General features: G+C 57.4%; 3 protein-coding genes across 3 annotated transcripts; 1 reads left to right on the top strand and 2 right to left on the bottom strand.

The window, feature by feature from the left end:
* Nucleotides 1-1,045: 1,045 nt before the first annotated feature.
* On the bottom strand, nucleotides 1,046-9,016 carry RND1 (Rho family GTPase 1). Its single transcript, XM_030967232.1, has 5 exons — nucleotides 8,855-9,016; nucleotides 8,681-8,768; nucleotides 5,864-5,973; nucleotides 3,455-3,589; nucleotides 1,046-1,689 (listed from the first exon to the last, which is right to left on the bottom strand). The coding sequence occupies exons 1-5, from the start codon at nucleotides 8,972-8,974 to the stop codon at nucleotides 1,444-1,446; spliced, it is 699 nt and encodes a 232-aa protein (XP_030823092.1). The 5' UTR covers nucleotides 8,975-9,016; the 3' UTR covers nucleotides 1,046-1,443.
* On the top strand, nucleotides 8,973-17,210 carry CCDC65 (coiled-coil domain containing 65). The gene is made up of 10 exons (XM_030967007.1): nucleotides 8,973-9,146; nucleotides 9,251-9,313; nucleotides 9,696-9,824; nucleotides 10,008-10,175; nucleotides 12,677-12,846; nucleotides 13,966-14,104; nucleotides 15,143-15,340; nucleotides 16,274-16,492; nucleotides 16,569-16,721; nucleotides 16,834-17,210. Exons 1-10 carry the CDS (start codon nucleotides 8,973-8,975, stop codon nucleotides 17,056-17,058), a joined length of 1,638 nt encoding a protein of 545 aa, XP_030822867.1. The 3' UTR covers nucleotides 17,059-17,210.
* A 171-nt stretch (nucleotides 17,211-17,381) lies between these two features.
* FKBP11 (FKBP prolyl isomerase 11) lies at nucleotides 17,382-19,685 on the bottom strand. Its single transcript, XM_030967264.1, has 6 exons — nucleotides 19,527-19,685; nucleotides 18,990-19,055; nucleotides 17,963-18,050; nucleotides 17,852-17,885; nucleotides 17,690-17,760; nucleotides 17,382-17,605 (listed from the first exon to the last, which is right to left on the bottom strand). Exons 1-6 carry the CDS (start codon nucleotides 19,641-19,643, stop codon nucleotides 17,388-17,390), a joined length of 594 nt encoding a protein of 197 aa, XP_030823124.1. The 5' UTR covers nucleotides 19,644-19,685; the 3' UTR covers nucleotides 17,382-17,387.
* Nucleotides 19,686-20,265: the final 580 nt, after the last annotated feature.

Below are 20,265 nucleotides of genomic sequence, written 5' to 3'. Positions count from 1 at the left end.
GTGTTATATTTCTGATAATAAATAAGCTTTTTTTAATAACACTGACATGGAACAGAGACACCCCCCTATCCCCCCAAAATACAGTCCATAAAACAGCCCCCCCTGCCCCCTCCCCAACCCACAGGGTCCCCCAGGGCCAAGCAGCAGATGAGGGGAGAGAACAGGATGAGTCCATGGATGAGTCCCATGACGTGCACCCCAAATCCCACAGGGATCCCCGGGACAGCATCCCTGTGTCCCCCAAAACCCCAGGGACCATCCCAGGGGATGTCCCTGAGGGTCTGAGCACCCCAAACCCCACAGGGACCCCCCTGGATTGATCTCCTTGAAGGTCTGAGCACCCCAAACCCGACAGGGATCCTTCTGGGTTGATGTCCCTGAAGGTCTGAGCACCCCAAAGCCCTCTGGGTTGGTGTCCCCAGGATCTTATGCACCCCAAATCCCCCAGGGACCCCCCTGGATTGGTGTCCCCAGGGTTCTGAGCACCCCAGGGACCCCCCTGGATTGGTATGCCCAGGTTCCTGTGCACCCCAAACCCCACCAGGACCATCCCAGGTTGGTGTCCCTGAAGGTCTGAGCACCCCAAATCCCTTGGGTTGACGTCCTTGAGGTTCTGGGCACCCCAAACCCCACAAGGACCATCCCTTGGTGATGTCCATGTGGTTCTTGGCACCCCAAACTCCCCAGGGACCCCCCCTACGTTGGTGTCCTTGACACGGACACAAAAATTCCAGAAAGGGGCCCTTGAAAACTCAACCCGAACCGACCCGGGTGGTGTCCCTGAGGGTCTGAGCACCCCAAACCCCTCAGGGACCCTTCTGGGTTGATGTCCACAGGATCCTGTGCACCCCAAACCCCGCTGGGTTGAAGTCCTTGAAGGTCTGAGCACCCCAAACCCTCAGGGACCCTTCTGGGTTGATGTCCACAGGATCCTGTGCACCCCAAACCCCGCTGCTGGGTCCAAGTCCTTGAACGTCTGATCACCCCAAAACCCCCTGGGACTGGTGTGCCCAGGCTCCTGTGCACCCCAAAACCCCCAGGATTGATGACCCCAGGGTCCTGTGTGCCCCAAACCCCACAGGGTCGATGTCCTTGAAGGTCTGAGCACCCCAAAACCCCCCAGGATTGATGACCCCAGGGTCCTGTGTGCCCCAAACCTCACAGGGACCCCCCAGGATTGATGACCCCAGGGTCTTGTGCACCCCAAACCTCACAGGGACCCCCTCAGAGCTGGGAACCGGGTGATGCCCCCTCCCAGGGCAGTGATGCCAGGCAAGGGCAGCACCCCAAACCCTCCTTTAGAGCAGGGGGGGGACCTCCCAATCCCCACCCCATTCCGTGTGTTGGGGGGGAAATTCCCAAATTTGGTGGGAGGGGGAAGGGCTGTGTGTGTGTGTGTGTGTGTGTGTGTGTGTGTGTGTGTGTGTGATTCCCTTCCCCCCTTCACATGACGGAGCAGCTTTTTGCTTTTTCCTTCTTGAAGGTGGAGGAGATGAGCTCGGAGCGGCTGGGGAGGTGCAGGAGGCGCTTGGAGAGGCTGCGGCCGGGGCTGCGGGGCGGCTGCGGGGCGGCGCTGCTCAGGCACAGCCCGGACACGGCCCGGAAGATGCTGTGCACGCTTTTCTCCGAGGTGAAGGCAGAACATTCCAGGTAACCCTCGGCTCCCAACTGCCGGGCGGCCGCGCAGCCCTAAAAGGAGTGCGGGGTTAGACAGCGGGATGTCCCAAACCCAGCGGGACAGCCCCAAACCCACCGGGATATCCTAAACTGAGCCCCAAATCCAGCGGGACAGCCCCAAATCCAGCGGGACAACCCAAAGTCATTGGGATATCCCAAAGTGAGCCCCAAACCCACCAGGATATCCCAAATCCAGCGGGACAGCCCCAAACCCACCGGGATATCCCAAAGTCATTGGGATATCCCAAAGTGAGCCCCAAACCCACCGGGACAGCCCCAAACCCACTGGGATATCCCAAACCCACTCCCACAAACAGCGGGACAGCCCCAAATCCACCGGGACAGCCCCAAACCCACCGGGATATCCTAAACTGAGCGCCAAATCCACCGGGACAGCCCCAAATCCAGCGGGACAACCCCAAAGTCATTGGGATATCCCAAAGTGAGCCCCAAACCCATCGGGACAGCCCAAACCCACTGGGATATCCCAAACCCACTCCAACAAACAGCGGGACAGCCCCAAAGTCATTGGGATATCCTAAACTGAGCCCCAAACCCATCGGGACAGCCCCAAATCCACCAGGACAACCCCAAAGTCATTGGGATATCCTAAACCCACTCCCACAAACAGCAGGACAGCCCAAAGTCATTGGGATATCCCAAAGTGAGCCCCAAATCCACCAGGATATCCCAAATCCAGTGGGACAGCCCCAAACCCACCAGGATATCCTAAACTGAGCCCCAAACCCATCGGGACAGCCCAAAGTCATTGGGATATCCCAAATCCAGCAGGACAGCCCCAAATCCACTGGGACAGCCCCAAATCCAGTGGGATATCCTAAACTGAGCCCCAAACCCATTGGGACAGCCCCAAATCCACCAGGACAGCCCCAAAGTCATTGGGATATCCCAAATCCATTGGGACAGCCCCAAATCCACAGGGATATCCTAAACTGAGCCACAAACCCATCGGGACAGCCCAAAGTGAGCCCCACAAACTCATCGGGACAGCCCAAAGTCATTGGGATATCTCAAACCCATCAAGACAGCCCCAAACCCACTGGGACAGCCCAAAGTGAGCCCCACAAACACCAGGACACCCCCAAACCCACCAGGATATCCCAAACATCGGGACAGCCCAAACTGAGTCCCACAAACACTGGGACAGCCCCAAAGTCATTGAGATATCCCAAATCCACCAGGACAGCCCAAAAACACCGGGATATCCCAAACACGCCGGGATATCCCAAACATCAGGACAGCCCAAACACACCGGGACACCCCAAACTCATTGGGATATCCCAAATCCACTGGGACACCCCAAACTCATTGGGACAGCCCAGAGTCATTGGGATATCCTAAACTGAGCCCCACAAACACCACACGGACAGCCCAAAGTCATTGGGATATCCTAAATCCATTGGGACAGCCCAAAGTCATTGGGATATCCTAAACTGAGCCCCAAACCCATCGGGACAGCCCAAAGTCATTGGGATATCCCAAACTGAGCCCCAAACCCATCGGGACAGCCCAAACTGAGCCCTGTGCAAACACAAGGATACCCCAAACCTACCAGGACCCCCTAGCCTGAGTCCCAAACCCACTGGGACACCCCAAAAAATCACCCCCACAAACACCAGGACCACCCCAAACTGAGCCCTGTGCCAACACCGGGACCCCCCCAAACCCACCCCATAATCAGACCACTGGGACACCCCAATCCCACCCCCCACAGCCATCAGGGACCCCCCCAAAAACCCTCTGGGCCCCCCCAGACCTGCTCGTAGGAGATGGGCGCCTGTTTCTGGTGCGAGAGCTCCAGCAGCGTGCTCAGGTCTGTCCTCAGGTCCGTCTTGCAGCCGATGAGCAGCACGCGGGTGTTGGGGCAATAATCCAGGATTTCTGTCTTCCACTGAGGGGTCAGGGCACCTCTCAGGGACAGGGGACACCCAAAAGCCTCTCCCTGTCACCCCACCGGGGTGGTGTCTCCATGTGCCAGCCTTGACCCCAAAGAGATACTCCCAGGAACCCCCAAAACCCCACAGAGATCCCCAGGAGCCCCCAAAACCCCATAGAAATACTCCTCCAGGAACCCCCAAAACCCCACAGAAATACCCCTCCAGGAACCCCCAAAACCCCACAGAAATACCCCTCCAGAAGCCCCCAAAACCCCGCAGAAATACCCCTCCAGGAACCCCCAAAACCCCACAGAAACCCCTCCAGGAACCCCCAAAACCCCATAGAAATACCCTCCAGAAGCCCCAAAAACCCAAAAGAAATACCCCTCCAACCCCAAAACCCCACAGAAATACCCTCCAGGAACCCCCAAAACCCCGCAGAAATACCCCCTCCAGAAGACCCCCAAAACCCCACAGAAATACCCCTCCAGGAACCCCCAAAACCCCACAGAAATACCCCTCCAGAAGCCCCAAAAACCCCACAGAAATACCCCTCCAGGAACCCCCAAAACCCCACAGAAATACCCCTCCAGGAACCCCCAAAACCCCGCAGAAATACCCCTCCAGGAACCCCCAAAACCCCGAAGAGATATCCCCAGGAACCCCCAAAACCCCACAGAGATCCCCAGGAGCCCCCAAAACCCCATAGAAATACCCCTCCAGGAACCCCCAAAACCCCGCAGAGACAGCCCCAGGACGGTGTCCCCACATCCCTGAGTCCCTCAGACCCCACAGAAAAACCCCCAGGAAGCACCCAAACCCCACAGAGATACCACCAGGAACCCCCCAAATCCCACAGAAATACTCCAATGAACCCCCCAGACCCCACAGAAATACCCCCAGGAGCCTCCAGGTCCCATAGAGATACTCTCAGGACAGTGTCCCCATGTTCCTGAGCCCCCAAACCCCACAGAGATACCCCCAGGAACCCCCCAAACCCCACAGAGATATCCCCAGGACACTGTCCCCACATCCCTGAATCCTGAAACCCCATAAAGATACCACCAGGACAGTGTCCCTATGTTCCTGACCCCAAACCCCACAGAGATACCCCCCAGGAACCCCCAAACCCCACAGAGATACCCCCAGGAACCCCCCAGACCCCACAAAGATACCCCCAGGACAGTGAACCCATGTCCCTGAACGCCCCAAACCCCACAGGAGCCCCCAAACCCCACAGAGATACCCCCAGGACAGAGTCCCCATATCCCTGGGTTCCCAAACCTCACAGGGACACCCCAGGGTGGTGCCCCCACATTTGTGAGACCCCCAAACTGTACAGGACCCCCCTGCATGGGTGTCCCCACATCCTTGAACACCCCAAACCCCACAGCATCAGTGTCCCCACATCCTTGAACACCCCAAACCCCACAGCATCAGTGTCCCCACATTTCTGAGCCCCCCAAACCCCACAGGGACCCCCCCAGGCTGGTGTCCCCACATCTCTGAGCCCCCAAACCCCACAGCATCAGTATCCCCTCATCTTTGAACCCCCAAACCCCACAGGGACCCCCCTGTATGGGTGTCCCCACATCCTTGAACACCCCAAACCCCACAGTATCAGTGTCCCCACATTCCTGAGCCCCCAAACCCCACAGGGACCCCTCAGGCCGGTGTCCCCACATTTCTGAGCCCCCAAACCCCATAGAATCAATGTCCCCACATCCCTGAGCCCCCAAACCCCACAGCATCAGTGTCCCCACATCTCTGAGCCCCCAAACCCCACAGCATCAATGTCCCCACATCCCTGAGCCCCCAAACCCCACAGCATCAGTGTCCCCACATCTCTGAGCCCCCAAACCCCATAGAATCAATGTCCCCACATCCCTGAGCCCCCAAACCCCCCTGCATGGGTGTCCCCACATCCTTGAACACCCCAAACCCCACAGCATCAATGTCCCCACATCTCTGAGCCCCCCAAACCCCCAGCATCAGTGTCCCCACATCTCTGAGCCCCCAGACATCACAGGGATCCCCCTGCATCGGTGTCCCCACACCTCTAAGACCCCCAAAACCCACAGGGACCCCTCGGGCTGGTGTCCCCACATTTGTCAGCCCCCAAACCCCACAGCATCAGTGTCCCCACATCCTTGAACACCCCAAACCCCACAGCATCAATGTCCCCACATCCCTGAGCCCCCCAAACCCCACAGCATCAGTGTCCCCACATCCCTGAGCCCCCAAACCCCCCCGGGGACGCCGTCCCAGGGTCTGAGCCCCCTCCCCACCTTCTTGGTGGCGCTGTCGAGGGTCTCGGGCCGGCTGACATCGAAGCAGAGCAGGACGGCGTCCGAGTCGCTGTAGCACAGGGGCCGCACGTTGTCATAGTAGGGGGAGCCTGGGGGAAAACGGGGGGGTCACGCTCAGCACCCCCCCCAGCCCCGGGACAGGGGAAAAGGGGGCTGGGAAAGGGACACATCCCTCGCCATCCGAAATGGGGTGGGGGCACGGGTATAGAGACCCCCAAAAGGGACAGAGACCCCCAAAAGGGACAGAGACCCCATCCTGACTAGGGTGGGGGCACAGCTCTAGAGACCCCAAAAGGGACAAGGGCCCACAAAATGGACACAGCTCCCCAAAAGGGACACAGCCCCATGCCTGATTGGGGTGGGGGCACGGCTCTAGAGACCCCGAAAAGGGACACAGCCCCCCAAAATGGACACAACCCCTAGACCCCAAAAGGGACAGAGCCCCTAAAAGGGACAGAGCCCCTAAAAGGGACAGAGACCCTAAAACAGGCACAGCCCCATTCGCATCCCGAGTGGGGGCACAGCTCTAGAGAGCCCCAAAAGGAACAGAGCCCCCCAAAACGGACACAGTCCCTAAAATGGACACAGCCTCCCGTCCTTACTGGGATGGGGACATGGCTCTAGAGACCCCAAAAGGGACACAGCCCCCCAAAAGGGACACAGCCCCATTCCTGCCTGGAGTGGGAACACAGTTCTAGAGCCCCCCAAAAGGGACAGAGCCCCCCAAAACGAACACAGGTCCCCAAAAGGGACAGATGGACACACAGCTCGAGCCCCCCAAAAGGGACAGAGTCCACCAAAACAGACACAGCTCCCCAAAAGGGACAGACGGACACACAGCTCTAGAGACCCCCAAAACGGACACAGCTCCCCTCCTGCTCAGGGTGGGGGAACAGCTCTGGAACCCCCCAAAAGGGACACAGCCCCCCAAAACAGACACAGCCCCATTCCTGCCCGGCGTGGGGACATGGCTCTAGAGACCCCAAAAGGCACAGAGCCCCCCAAAAGGAACACAGCTCCCCAAAGGGGACAGGCAGACACACAGCTCTAGAGCCCCCCAAAAGGGACTGAACCCCCCAAGAGGGACAGACGGACACACAGCTCTAGAGCCCCCCAAAAGGGACACGGCTCCCCAAAAGGGACAGACGGACACACAGCTCTAGAGCCCCCCAAAAGGGACAGAGCCCCATTCCTGCCTGGGGTGGGGGTATAGCTCTAGAGACCCCAAAATGGGCAGAGCCCCCCAAACAGACACGGACGGACACACAGCTCTAGAGCCCCCCAAAAGGGACACGGCTCCCCAAAAGGGACAGACGGACACACACCTCTAAAGCACCCCAAAAGGGACAGAGCCCCCCAAAACGGACACAGTTCCCCAAAAGGGACAGACGGACACACACCTCTAAAGCACCCCAAAAGGGACAGAGCCCCCCAAAACGGACACAGCTCCCCAAAAGGGACAGATGGACACACAGCTCTAGAGCCCCCCAAAACGGACACGGCTCCCCAAAACGGACACAGCTCCCCAAAAGGGACAGATGGACACACAGCTCTAGAGCCCCCCAAAATGGACATAGCCCCCCAAAACAGACACAGCTCCCCTCCTGCTCAGGGTGGCGGCTCGCAGCTCTAGAGAACCCCAAGAAGGACACAGGGACACAGCTCCAGAGCCCCCCAAAAGGGACAGAGCCCCCCTGGGGCCGGGGAGAGGGGCACGGCTCCGGAACCCCCCCAAAACGCCACCTCCGTCCCCGCAGCCCCATCAGCGTCGCACCGCGCCTTCGCCCGGCAGCGGGAAATGGAGCCCGCGGTGTTTATGTAACAACCCCCCCGCCCCCCCTCCCATTTTTGGGGAGCCCCGGCAGCGCCGAGGGGATCTCGGGGTAGGGGGGGAGGCAGAGGAGGGGGTGCCACACGCTGCCACCCCCCCGGGCTCCCCGGGGACACGGAGCCGCCGGCACCGCACCGGGGACTGCGGGATCGCGGTGCGGGAGTGAGGGGGTCAGTGGGGTGGGGGGCTCCGGGATGTCCCCCCCAAACAAACACACCCCCGGCCCCCCCAAAAGGCCTCGGAGGGGTTTCGCAGCCCAGACGCTCCGTGCACGGAATAGCAAAGAGGCTGCGCCAGCGCATCGCCATGGCAACCGGGGACCGGCGGGGACCCCCCCCCTCCACACCGGGGGGGGACACTGCAGCACCGGGAAGGGCTGCCCCGAACCCCCCCAAAAAATATTGGGGGTGCTCAGGGAAGGGGAACACCGGGATGTCCCATAATCCGCCCCATTCACAAGCAGGACCCCGCCCGGGGGGGCTCAGCGGAGTGAGGACCCCCCCAAGGAAGGGGTTCAGCCTCTTGTGACCCCCCCAGTCCCTGACCCCCCCAGTGACTGTGGGGTCGGTCCCTGGGGAGCGCCTGCGTCCCCCACACCCACGGGTATGACCCTAAACTTGAACCCCCCAAGCGCGGCCACCAAGCTCCCTCCGCCGCCGCAGGGACCCCAAAACACCCCCGAGACCCCAAAACACCCCCGGGACCCCCAAAACACCCCCGGGACCTCAACAGGGCCACCAAGGTCCCTCCCCCGCCGCGCTGCAGGTCCCCAAAACACCCTCGGGATGCCAAAACACCCCCACTGCAGGGACCCCCCACTCACTGCAGCATCCCAACCGCGACCCCACAAAAACCCCACAGCACCTTCCCCAGCAAACAACCCCAGCAGCCCCCGCCCCATTCCTCCGGTACCGGAGCCCCCGCCAGCCCCCCAAACATGCACCGTGCGTGTCTCCCCCCGGTACCGGAGGTGTCCCAGAGGCTCAGTTCCACCCGCTGCTCCTCGCTGGCCAGACACGCCGTGTAGTTCTCAAACACGGTGGGCACGTACGTCTGCAACGGCACCGAGAGCGTCAGCGCCCGGGCGCTCCCGCTTTACCGGCACCCGCTGCCGGTTCCCGGTGCCGGTCAGGGCTCACCTCGGGGTAGCAATCCTTGGCCAGCACCTGCAGCATGGCCGTCTTGCCGCACTGCACGTCACCCACCAGCACCAGCTTGCACCGTGCCGGGGCGGCCGGTGCCGGCCTCCGCTCCCGCATGGCGGCGGCGCGCACGGGTCCCCCGCGCTCGCACCCACCCACCGCCCTGCGCCCCGCCGCCGCAGCGCCTCTATATACCCCGCCGGCCGCAGGGCCCGCCCACGGCGGCGCCCACCCGCCAATCAGCGCGGGGAATCCCGGAGCGCCGGCCAATAGCGGAGAGGCAGAACCGGCGGGACTCGCCCCGTGCGAGGGAGGGTGCGAGCGCGCTCTTGGCCGCCAGGGGGCGCCCGCGCGGGTCAGGGCGGAAGTGCGGCGGAGGCCCCGCCCCCTCAGCGGCCGTTGCCGGGAGACCGGAGGGACGCACGGGCCGGGCCGGGACCGGGGCCGGTACCGGGGGTGGGACCCCAAATTAGTGGGGGAGACCCCAATGGCAAAGGGGGGTGGGTGCTGGGGGAGCGTGGGAGGGAGGGGGTGAGCTAGGAGGGCTCTGGAGGTGGGGATGGGCAGCGGGAAATGGGCCCTGGGGCCTGGGGAGGGAGGTGGGAGAGGTCTGGGGGGGTCCCTGGGAGGGGAGAGGGGGCGAGAAGGGCTTGGTGGGGTCTGGGGGTGCTCCGAAGTGGAGGGGCAAAGAAATGGGCCTGGGGAGGGAGGCAGAAGGTTATGGGGTGTGCGGTACCCCATAGTGCAGGGGGCTGGGCAGGGGGAACAGGCCTTGGTGGGGGTCCTGGAGGGGTCACCAGGCACACCCCGACGCCTCCTGCCCTGTCCCCTCCTCCAGCCATGGCGAGGTCCCATCTCACTGCCCCTACGTTCGGCCGAGGCCGAGCTGCTGCTGCTGCAGAGACAAGCGCTGCTTGAGGAGGAGCAGGCCAAAATCAAGAGGGCGCTGCTCACCCACTTCATGCAGGTCTGGGACCCCACTGCAGCCTCCCCTGATCCCCTCCAAAGTCCACCCCGCTTTCCCCCAGCAAATTTCCCAAGCACTTTCCCCATCATCCCCACCAGGGCTGGGGCTGCCCCCTGTTCTGCTGCAACCCTAACCCCAAACCCCCTCCTGCCCCTTTTCCCACCTGCCACGGCCCCTCCACAGGAGAAGCTGAGCCGGGAGGAGCAGAGCAGCCTCTGGGGTCTCCACAAGGTCCGCACGCTCTGGCGCTCGGCCCAGCGCAAGGCCAAGGACCAAGAGCTGCGCCAGGACATCGAGATCCTCAGCCAGACCTTCGCACGGGTCATGGACTGCAAGGATGGCACCATTGAGGTGACTCTGCGCGCTCTTCACGGGCCCTCTGAACAGAGAGAAGCTGTGAGAATGTTCCTGGTTTCCATCCAAACAGCTGAGTTTCAGGAGAAGGTCCATTCCCTGGAGATGTGGCTCTGTGACATCCCTTGTTGTCTTGGTTTGGAAGGACAGGTGCCTGCTAAGGAAGGAAGGCAGGAACCTCCCCTGAAATGGAAAATGCAAACCCCCTCCCTCTGAATTGTTATAAATTTTAAATTAAGGCGCCTGCGAAATTTGAGGAAATGACGCTCTTAACAAGGAAAACAAAAGAGATAAAATAACAGTAAAAGGAGCAGGAATAACATTTGCACTCTGTGGTCGGTTTGGTACAAGCCATGGAATTGTGGCTCAGCCTGCTGAAGTGAAGGGGTGGTTCTGCTGGAACAGGGATCCTGTAGGAAAGGTGGATCTTCCTCGAAATCCAGTGGAAAAGCCGCTGCTGCCCTGAATCCAGTGTTATAACTGTGATGGTTTCCAGAATCTCCAAGTGCTCTCAGGCAGTGAAATTTGGGAGTATCAGGTAGAAGTTGGACAGTTCTTGTAACAGGAGGAGTTTGAAAACAAAAGTATACCAAATAAACAGCTTGAAATCTCAGATTATCCAGCACTGACAGAGTTAGAACTCCAATCCTGACACCCAGTAAGGTCAGATTGTATGCAGCAGTGCAATGTTTGAATTATGGCTGCAGCATTCTGTGCAGGTAGGGGTGTTCTGAAATCTGCAGATGGTATCCAGGCAGGAAAGGTTGGAGTCTTCCTCTGGAGATCCAGTGAAAAGGCAGATGCGGCTGCTTTGGGAAATCTCAGCGGATTGTATCCAGGTTGGAATGTTCCAAAATCTCCAGATTATATCCGGGTAGGAATGTTTGAAATCTCAGATTATATCCAGGTAGGAATGTTGGAAATCTCAGATTCTATCCGGGTAGGAATGCTTGGCTCCTCCCTCTGGGCTCACATCTCCCAGTGGGATGCTGTAGTTCTTATCAGCCATGCAGTGACATTCAATGCCTGTTATCAGCAGATGTCCCCTCCCCAGAGGGAGGAGTGATTGTGGAAGAGATAAGGGAAAACTGCAAAACTGCCCACTTGACAAAAGACAGCTGCCACACAGATGGTAATAGAATACATCTTGCCTTGCAATCTGGAACACTGGTGATCTTTCCTCGTTCTGAAACAGACCTGCAGAATCCTGAAACACAGAACTGCTAAAGAAAATCATTAATAACTATTTAGAAATCCACTGAGCCATTCGCTCTTTACCTTCTGCTGAAACTCAGATTTTTGGACTTGAAGCAATGAACATCCTTTGCTTGCCTCACAGCTTCTCTCTGTTCAGAGGGCAGGTGAATACCTCAGCTCTGGGGCTGGCAGGGAGGGGAGGGGTGTGATGGTGTTCACAGGGGTCCCAGGATGAGGGAAGAGACAAAAAACTTGGCTCCATGTTTCAGAAGGCTGATTTATTATTTTATGATATATGTTATATTATATTCTTTTAGCATAATATATATCATATATATTAAAAATATAAGATATATATAAAAATATGATATATATATTATGATATCTATATCTTATATTTATCATGTATTTTATATATTTTTATGTAAAATATATATATAAATATATCTTATATAAAATATATGATAAATATAAGATATATATTAAAATATATGATACATATTATTATATATATGGTATATATCTTATATTTATCATATATTTTATATATTTTTATATAAAACACATATTAAAATATACAATAAATATAAGATATATATTAAAATATATATATATATTATACTAAAAGAATAGAAGAAAGGATTTCATCAGAAGGCTAGCTGATTTATTAATTTATGATACATATTTTATTATATTCTTTTAGTGTAATTGGTATATATTAAAATACAAGATATATAAAAATATATTATATATATTATATATTTGATATATAATTATCTTATATTTATCATATATTTTAATATATATTTTATATAATATATATAATCAATATAAAATATATATTAAAATATATTATGTATTATGAGATATATTATATATATTATATTTGTCATGTATTTTTATATATTTTTACATGAGATATATATATAAATATATGATAAATATAAGATATATATTAAAATGTATTATATATATTATACTAAAATAATAGAAGAAAGGATTTCATCAGAAGGCTTGAAAGGAAAGGAAAAAATGGAATGATAATAAAATCTTGTGACTGACCAGAGTCTGAGACAGCCGGACTGTGATTGGCCATTAATTAAAAACAACCACATGAGACCAATCACAGATCCACCTGTTGCATTCCACAGCAGCAGATAACCATTGTTTACATGTCATTTCTGAGGCCTCTCAGCTTCTCAGGAGAAAAAAATCCTAAGGAAAGGATTTTCCATAAAATATATCCGTGACAGAGCGGGGTGCCAGGGGACACATATGACCCCCCCAAAAAAACTCCCCAGGCGCTGGTGACGGAGCTGAAGGAAGCAGAGGAGCAGCAGAACCGAGCCCTGAGCAGCCACCTGGACCTCACAGACCAACTGCTGCAGCTCCAGCGCTGCCGCCTGGGCTACCTGGAGCAGGGCTTCAGTGCCCAGGTGGGCGCCCTGAAGGCCGAGTTTGAGGCTGAGAGGTGTGGAATTTCAAGGGGCATTGGAATAATTACCAATATTGCCTTGCCTGAGCTTGTCTGGCCCTTGGTGCTGAACCAAATAACAGCAATGGTGGTGTTTTCACCCCAGAGACACTTTTGGCTGGCTGGATGTTGCAGCTGGGTGTGGTGGTGGTTCACAGGGGTCCCAGGATGAGGGGAGAGATGAGAATCTTGACTCCATGTTTTAGAAGGCTGATTTATTGTTTTATGATATATATGATATTAAAAGAGAATGATCTAGTAAAACTATACGAAAAGAAGAAAAGAAAATATTTCATCAGAAGGCTTGAAAGGAATAGAAAGGAATGATAATAAAATCTTGTGACTGACCAGAGAGACCAAGACAGCTGGACTGTGATTGGCCTTTAATTAAAACAACCATGTGAGACCAATCACAGATGCACCTGTTGCATTCCACAGCAGCAGATAACCATTATCATAATCAGAGAGTAAAAGGGTAAGAGAGCAAAAGTGTAAGAGGACGAGGTTCCCATTCCAATACAATAAAAAAATCTTCTGTGTTGAATATTCTAATTCTTACAAATGAATCCAGTACAATACACAAATCCTATAGCATTTCCATACAGCCTATAAGAATCATTACATTACCATTCTGTGTTACATTTTAAACCCTAAAAACTCCTCTTTGGGCCCCTTCTGCCCAGCTAGTAGGGTCTGCTCTGACCCTTGGAGCTGTCTGCAAGCAGAGGGTGTTGTTCCATCAAAGGGGATTTTACCTTCAGCCAGCCACACCATTGTTTTCCTGTTGTTCAGCAACTAAAGGATCTCAAAGCTTGCTTTCATTTCAATCTCGCTTATAGTTTCCATATTCTCAAAATCTTTTGCCAGACAATCTTATTTATAAGGTTTTCCTGTTTCATCTCCCCCAACATCCTCACCTGTCTGTCCGTGTGTGTGTGTGTGTGTCTGTCTGTCCGTGATCCCCCCGGCTCACCTAAACTCGCTTTCATTTCAATCTCGCTTATAGTTTCCATATTCTCAAAATCTTTTGCCAGACAATCATATTTGTAAGGCTTTCCTGTTTCACCTTCCCCAGCAATGGAGGAAACCCCTTTGCCCTGCCTTGTGTCCCCACAGGAGGGCCATGCTGGAGCAGCAAGACTGGGAAAGCTGGGTCCTGCAGGAAATGGAGCTGGCCACGGAGCAGGAGCACGCCAGGAGCGAGCAGGAGGCCTTGCTGAACTTCCAGAGCGCCAGGGATGACATCAAAAACAAGGCAAGGGGGCTCAAGTGGGCGTGGAGGGGCTGGCAGGGATGCCAGGGGAGGTTTTGGGGGTAACCTGTTGTCTTGGTTTGGAAAGACAGGTGCCTGCTAAGGAAGGCAGGAGCCTCCCCTGAAATGGAGAGTGTAAACCCTCCCCACCCCTCTGAATTGCTATAAATTTGAAATTAAGGGGCTCTCAGGCAAAAAAAATATGGAAGCAGGAAATAACAGTTCTTTAATAGGGAAAAGAAAAAAAATAAAGGATAAAATAAACAATGCAGTAACTAGAACAACACTGACAGAGTCAGAATGCAGCCTGACACCCTGTGGGTCAGGATGTTGGTAGCAGTCCCATTGGAATTGTGGCTGCAGCCCTCCTGCAGTGCCAGGGGTGGTTCTGTTGGAGCAAGGGGGATCCTGTAGAGAAGGATGTATTCTTCCTCTGAAGATCCAGTGGGAGAAGAGACAGCTGCTGTTCCTCTGGGAAATCCAGTGGAGAAATCTGTGCTGGTGTCTCAAAAACCTCTGGATTCTATCTGGGTAGGAATGTTTGAAATCTCAGATTGTGTCCAGGTAGGAATGTTTGTAATCCCAGATTATATCCAGATAGGAATGTTGGAAATCTCAGATTATATCCAGGTAGGAATATTTGAAATCTCAGATTGTGTCCGGATAGGAATGTTTGAAATCCCAGATTATATCCAGGTAGGAATGTTCGAAATCTCAGATTGTATCCAGGTAGGAATGTTTGAAATCTCAGATTATATCCAGGTAGGAATGTTTGAAATCTCAGATTCTGTCCGGGTAGGAATGCTTGGCTCCTCCCTCTGGGCTCACATCTCCCAATGGGATGCTGTAGTTCTTATCAGCCATGCAGGGACATTCAATGGCTGTTATCAGCAGATGTCCCCTCCCGAGGGAGGAGTGATTGTGGTCACTCAAAGAGAGAGATAAAGCAAACTGCCCACTTGACAAAGGATATTCTGCCATACAAATGGTAATTGAAAACATTCTTGCATTGCAATTTTCAACGCCTGTGTGCCCCCCCAGTGCTGGCAGGATCAGCAGTACAGCCGGCTGACGCTGGGGGCCAGGCTGGAGGGGCTGTGGGAGCAGATCCAGACAGCACGCAGGAACTACGCCCAGGCCACGGAGAAGAAGAAGGTGGAGTTTGAGGAGCTGAAGAGGAAGTGTGAGAAGACTTCCTGCGAGATCAACGCGCAGGCGAAGAGGCTGGAGAAGCTGCAGGTTTTGGCAGGGGTGCTGGGTGGTTGTGGGAGTGGGGTCACCCTCGTTCCCCACTCGTTTTCCCATGGAATTGTGGAATTGTTGAGGTTAGAAAAGCCTCTGAGACCCATCAAGCCCAACCTGGCACTGGCAAGGAGGTGGCAACAGGCCAGGCTAAGCAGGGCTCCCCCAAGAGTTTGTGGAGCAGTGCCTGAGCCATGGAATCATGGAATCATTGAGGTTGGAAAAGTCTCTGAGACCACGAAATCCAACTGTTCTCTCAGCACTGCCAGGGCCACCACTAAACCACATCCACGTGGTTTTTGAGCACTTCCAGGGACGCTGCCCTGAACAGCCAATCCCAAAGCTGGGCCACCCTTTGCAAGAAGGAATTTTCCTCCATTCCAAAGCTGGGGGAAATTCCTCCTTTCCAAGAAGGAATTCCTCCTTTCCAAGAAGGAATCCCTCCTTTCCAAGAAGGAATTTTCCCCCATCCCAAAGCTGGGGGAAATTCCTCCTTTCCAAGAAGGAATTTTGCCCCATCCCAAAGCTGGGCCACCCTTTGCAAGAAGGAATTTTCCCCCATCCCAAAGCTGGGGGAAATTCCTCCTTTCCAAGAAGGAATTTTCCCCCATCCCAAATCTGGGCCACCCTTTCCAAGAAGGAATTTTCCCCCATTCCAAATCTGGGCCACCCTTTGCAAGAAGGAATTTTCCCCCTTCCCAAAGCTGGGCCACCCTTTGCAAGGAGGAATTTTCCCCCATTCCAAAGCTGGGCCACTTTTTCCAAGAAGGAATTTTGCCCCATCCCAAAGCTGGGGGAAATTCCTCCTTCCCAAGAAGGAATTTTGCCCCATCCCAAAGCTGGGGGAAATTCCTTCCTTTCCAAGAAGGAATTCCTCCTTTCCAAGAAGGAATTTTCCCCCGAGAAAATTCCCCTGCCGTTTTTCACCAGGACATGGTTACAACCACTAGGGGCCAGATCGCGGCTCACCTGCGCAAGAGCGAGGAGCAAACTCAGCGCATCCGGGGCGATCGGGAAGACGCCCACCAGAAACTCCAAAAGCTCCGGGCTCAGGTCACCCAGGCCAGCGCCACGGCTCACACCCACCTGGTGACGCTCAGCTCTCAGTGCAGCGCCACCCTCAAGGTGCTGCAGCAGCTGGTGGAGAAGGTGAGTTGGGCACTGCTGATGTCCCCCTGTCCTGTGTCCTGCTGTCCCCACCTGCCCATCCCGGTGTCCCCACCAGGCTCAGCGCCTCCTGCGCCTGGCCGAGCTGTGCCGCAGGCTGGAGACAGAAGAGGAGAAGGTGCTGCCCTTCTACCCCTCCTCACTGGGCGAGTTGGAGCAGCAAAAAGTCCGCAGGGTCCTGGAGGAGACGGCCAGCGAGCCCCTGGCACGGGTGAGGAGGCACCACCACAATGCTCAGGCTGTGATTCAGCCCTGGGGATCCCCCAGCTGGTGCTTGGGGCAGGATGGAGAGCCCAAAATCTCCCTGCTGCCTCTCCCCACAGGTGATGAAGGACTACATGGGGCTGGAGAGGTTCTGGCAGAGGTTCAACAAGGCCAAGCTGGAGGAGAAGGGGCTGGAGAGGGCACGGGCAGCCCTGGCAGACAGGAACCAGGAGCTAAGGAAGCTCCTCCAGCAGTACCTGGCGGGGGCTACGATGAGCCAGAAGGTGCCCAAAGATCCCCATCCCCTCCTTGCCATCAAGCAAAAGCCTCATCCCCAGAAATGAGTGGGAGAGCCATGCTCAGGGACACTGGGCATGGGGAGGGGTCAACCACCAGGACCCCAGTCCTGGCCCCACCAGCTCCAGCTGAGGCTCCCTGGCAGATCTGCCTGGTGTTTGGGGACTCAGGGATTTCCTGGATACCTTAAAAGAGCAAAACTGCCTGAAAATGTGCTCCAGGGTGTTATTTCTGGGAGTCATTGAGTCTGTAACCTGACAGGACCCATCAAAGCCCTGGGGCAGGCAGGGAGCTGAGGGGTGCACAGCCCCTTCCCACTGCCCTGTGCCCATCACCGTCTCAGGAAGAGCAGCCACAGATGCCAAAGGGGAAGGTTTTATTTCTTTTTGGCTTTGTTCCTCTTCTCCTCCTTCTGCTTTTTCTTGGAGAGCTTGGGGCTGCTGGCCTTGCGGTAGAGGTGGAAGCCAATGAGCCCCAGCAGCGCTGGCACCAGCCCCAGGCACAGCAGTGGCACCACCTCGTTCAGCACCTTCTGCCAGTAACTGGCCCGGGACAACCCCACCAGCTCCACCTCGAAGCGCAGCACAGCGTCACCTGCAAGGGGGGCACAGCCTGAGCAGGGACCCCAAAAAGTCCCCAGAGAAACCCCACAGGGACCCTCCTGAGGGCTGCACTCACCTGGGATGGTTGGGGGGGAGCCCCGTTTGCCATAGGCTAAGTGAGGGGGGATGATGGCTCTGCGCTTCTCCCTGCCACGGTGACAGTGTTGGTGCCACAAATTGTGGTGGGGACACTGGCGAGGGGACACTGCCCACCCCCGTGTCCCCCAGCTGCACTTACCCCACACACATGTCCAGCAGGCTCTGCTCCAGACCTGTGACACAGTGGGGTGAGGGTGAGCGGGGCTGGTTGGGGTTACCCAGCCCCGCTCCCCCTGAGCCCCTCACTCACCAGGGATGACCTGGTGCTTGCCCAGCTCCACCTGCAGGGGGTCCCGGCTCAGGGAGGAGTCGATGATCCGGCCATCCTCCAGCGTGCCCTGTGGGGGCACGGCCATGGTCACTGCCATGGTCACCCCTGCGTGGCACTTTGTGTGGCTGCCAGTGTGTTCCCAGTGCTACTCTGGGGCTGATCCCAGTCCCTGTGCCACCCCTGTGGTGATCCCTGTGTCCCCCCTGTGCCATCCCTGTGCTCGTGCCAGTCCCTGTGCTCATCTCAATCCCTGCAGCCCCCCGTGCCACCCCAGTGCTGATCCCAGTCCCTGTGCCATTCTGGCTGATCCACCCTGTGCCACCCTCTCCACCCCACCCCAGTGCGCCACCCTACCGATCTGTGCTGACCCAGTCCCTGTGCCACCTGGCATCCACCCTGTGCCACCCCAGTGCCATCCCAGTGCCGATCCCAGTCCCTGTGCCACCCCTCTGCCACCCCTGGTCCATCTCTGTGCTGATCCCAGCTGCATCCTTCACCCATCTCAGCCACCCGTGCCGATCCCAGTCCCTGTGCCACCCCTCTGCCACCCCTGTTCCATCTCTGTGCTGATCCCAGTCCCTGTGCCATCCCAGTGCCGATCCCAGTCCTGGCACACTCCGGGTCACTCTGGTCCCAGTGCCATCCCAAGGTAATCCTCGGGCTGATCCCAGTGCCAGCGATGCCCATCCTGGGGCTGTCCCATGCCAACCCCAGTGTCACCCCCGTGCCACCCCAGGTGCCACCCAGCGCCCACCCTGGCACTGTCCCCATGCCATTCCCAGTGGCACCATGGCACCATCCCCTCATCCACCCCTCATGCCCACCCCGCCACCACCCCTCCGCTCCCTCCGGTTCCACCACGGTACCACCCCGGTACCGCCCCATTTCCCACCCCGGTACCACCCCCGGTACCGCCCCGGTGCCGCGTTGCCGTTGCCGGTGCCGGTGCCCCCCGCCCCGCCCGCCGGGAGCGCAGTGCTGACGTGTTCCTCCCGCCCGTCCTCACCGTGTAGTGGATGTGCACCGTGTCCCCCGGCGCCGACAGCTCCGTGCAGCCCTCGGGGGCGGCCACCTGCAGCGGGGGAGCTCACGGAGAACCGGGACGGGGCCCCCTCCCCTCGGGGTCCCCGCAGCCCCCCGAGCGGCCCGAGAGCCGAACTCCCCGCCGGGGCCCCGGTTCTGGGTGCGCCGCCTTCCTCCGCCACAGCCCGGTGCTCCCGGTGCCCTCTCATAGCAGCCCGGTGCTCCCGGTGCCCTCCCATGGCAGCCCGGTCCTCCCGGTGCCCTCCCATGGGTGCCCCGTGGCTCCCCCACCCCGCCGCAGCCCGGGCCTCCCGGTGCTTCCTCCCCCGCCCCGTGCCCAGGCCGGGCTCCCCGGTGCCCCCCGAGCGGCACCGTCCCGCCGGTGCTCGGTGTCCCGCCGGTCCCACCGATCCCTCCCGGTCCCTGCCGGTCCCGCCCCGATCTCAGCCTGCCCAAGGGGGCCGCGTGGATCCCCCGTGCCCGGTTCCCCCGGTTCCCCCGTCCCCCTTTCCGAGCTCACGATCGTTTCCAGCCGTAGCTCCCGGGCTCCGCTTTCGGTTTCGCTCTCGGCAGCGCGGGAGAGCGGCGGCGGCAGCAGCAGCAGAGCCAAGAAGAGCAGCGCGGCGGGGAACGGCATGGCCGGGCTGGCGGCGGAGGAACGGACACCGGCACCGGGACCGCCCCCACACCTCGGGCCCCGCCCCCGGGACCGCCCCCACACCGAGACCGGCCCCGGGACGGGCACCGGCACCTCCCCAGCGGGTGAGGATGCTCAGGACCGGCCGCTGCCCCGGTGCCCGGTGCTCCGTGGGGACCCCGGCGGGCACCGGAGTCCGCCCCAGCCCGGGGCCGTCCCGGCGGCTTCGGCCCGCACCGAGCGGGGGCTCCGGGTGAGGGTCAGAGACCGGGGGGGGTCAAACGGGAGGGTCCGGGCCGGGCAACGCGTCCCGAGCACCGGTCGGCTGCAGCCCCCGGTGTCCTGGCGCCGCCGGTGCCAGCAGGCGGCAGCACAGCCCGGGGAAACCGGGACCCACCGGGACCCAGGACCCTTCCCCTGTCCGGACCCCTTCTGCAGCACCCCGCGGCTCCAGGTCATTCCTTCTCCGGGCACCTCTGCAGCTCTTCCAAGGGAAACCGAGCCCCGAGCCCGGGCTGCGGTCCCGGGGGCCGGCTGGAGCCCGGTGGGACGGAAGCGCCGTCCTTGGGGACACCCGGCCCTTAGGACATCCCCTCGGTCCGGCGGGGTCACACGCTGGGCA

Source organism: Camarhynchus parvulus, chromosome 29 (genome assembly GCF_901933205.1).
Source record: "Camarhynchus parvulus chromosome 29, STF_HiC, whole genome shotgun sequence".
In the NCBI taxonomy this organism is placed as follows: domain Eukaryota; kingdom Metazoa; phylum Chordata; class Aves; order Passeriformes; family Thraupidae; genus Camarhynchus; species Camarhynchus parvulus.
Note: the sequence above shows the minus strand (reverse complement) of the source record. Positions and strands in the feature narration are given on the sequence as shown.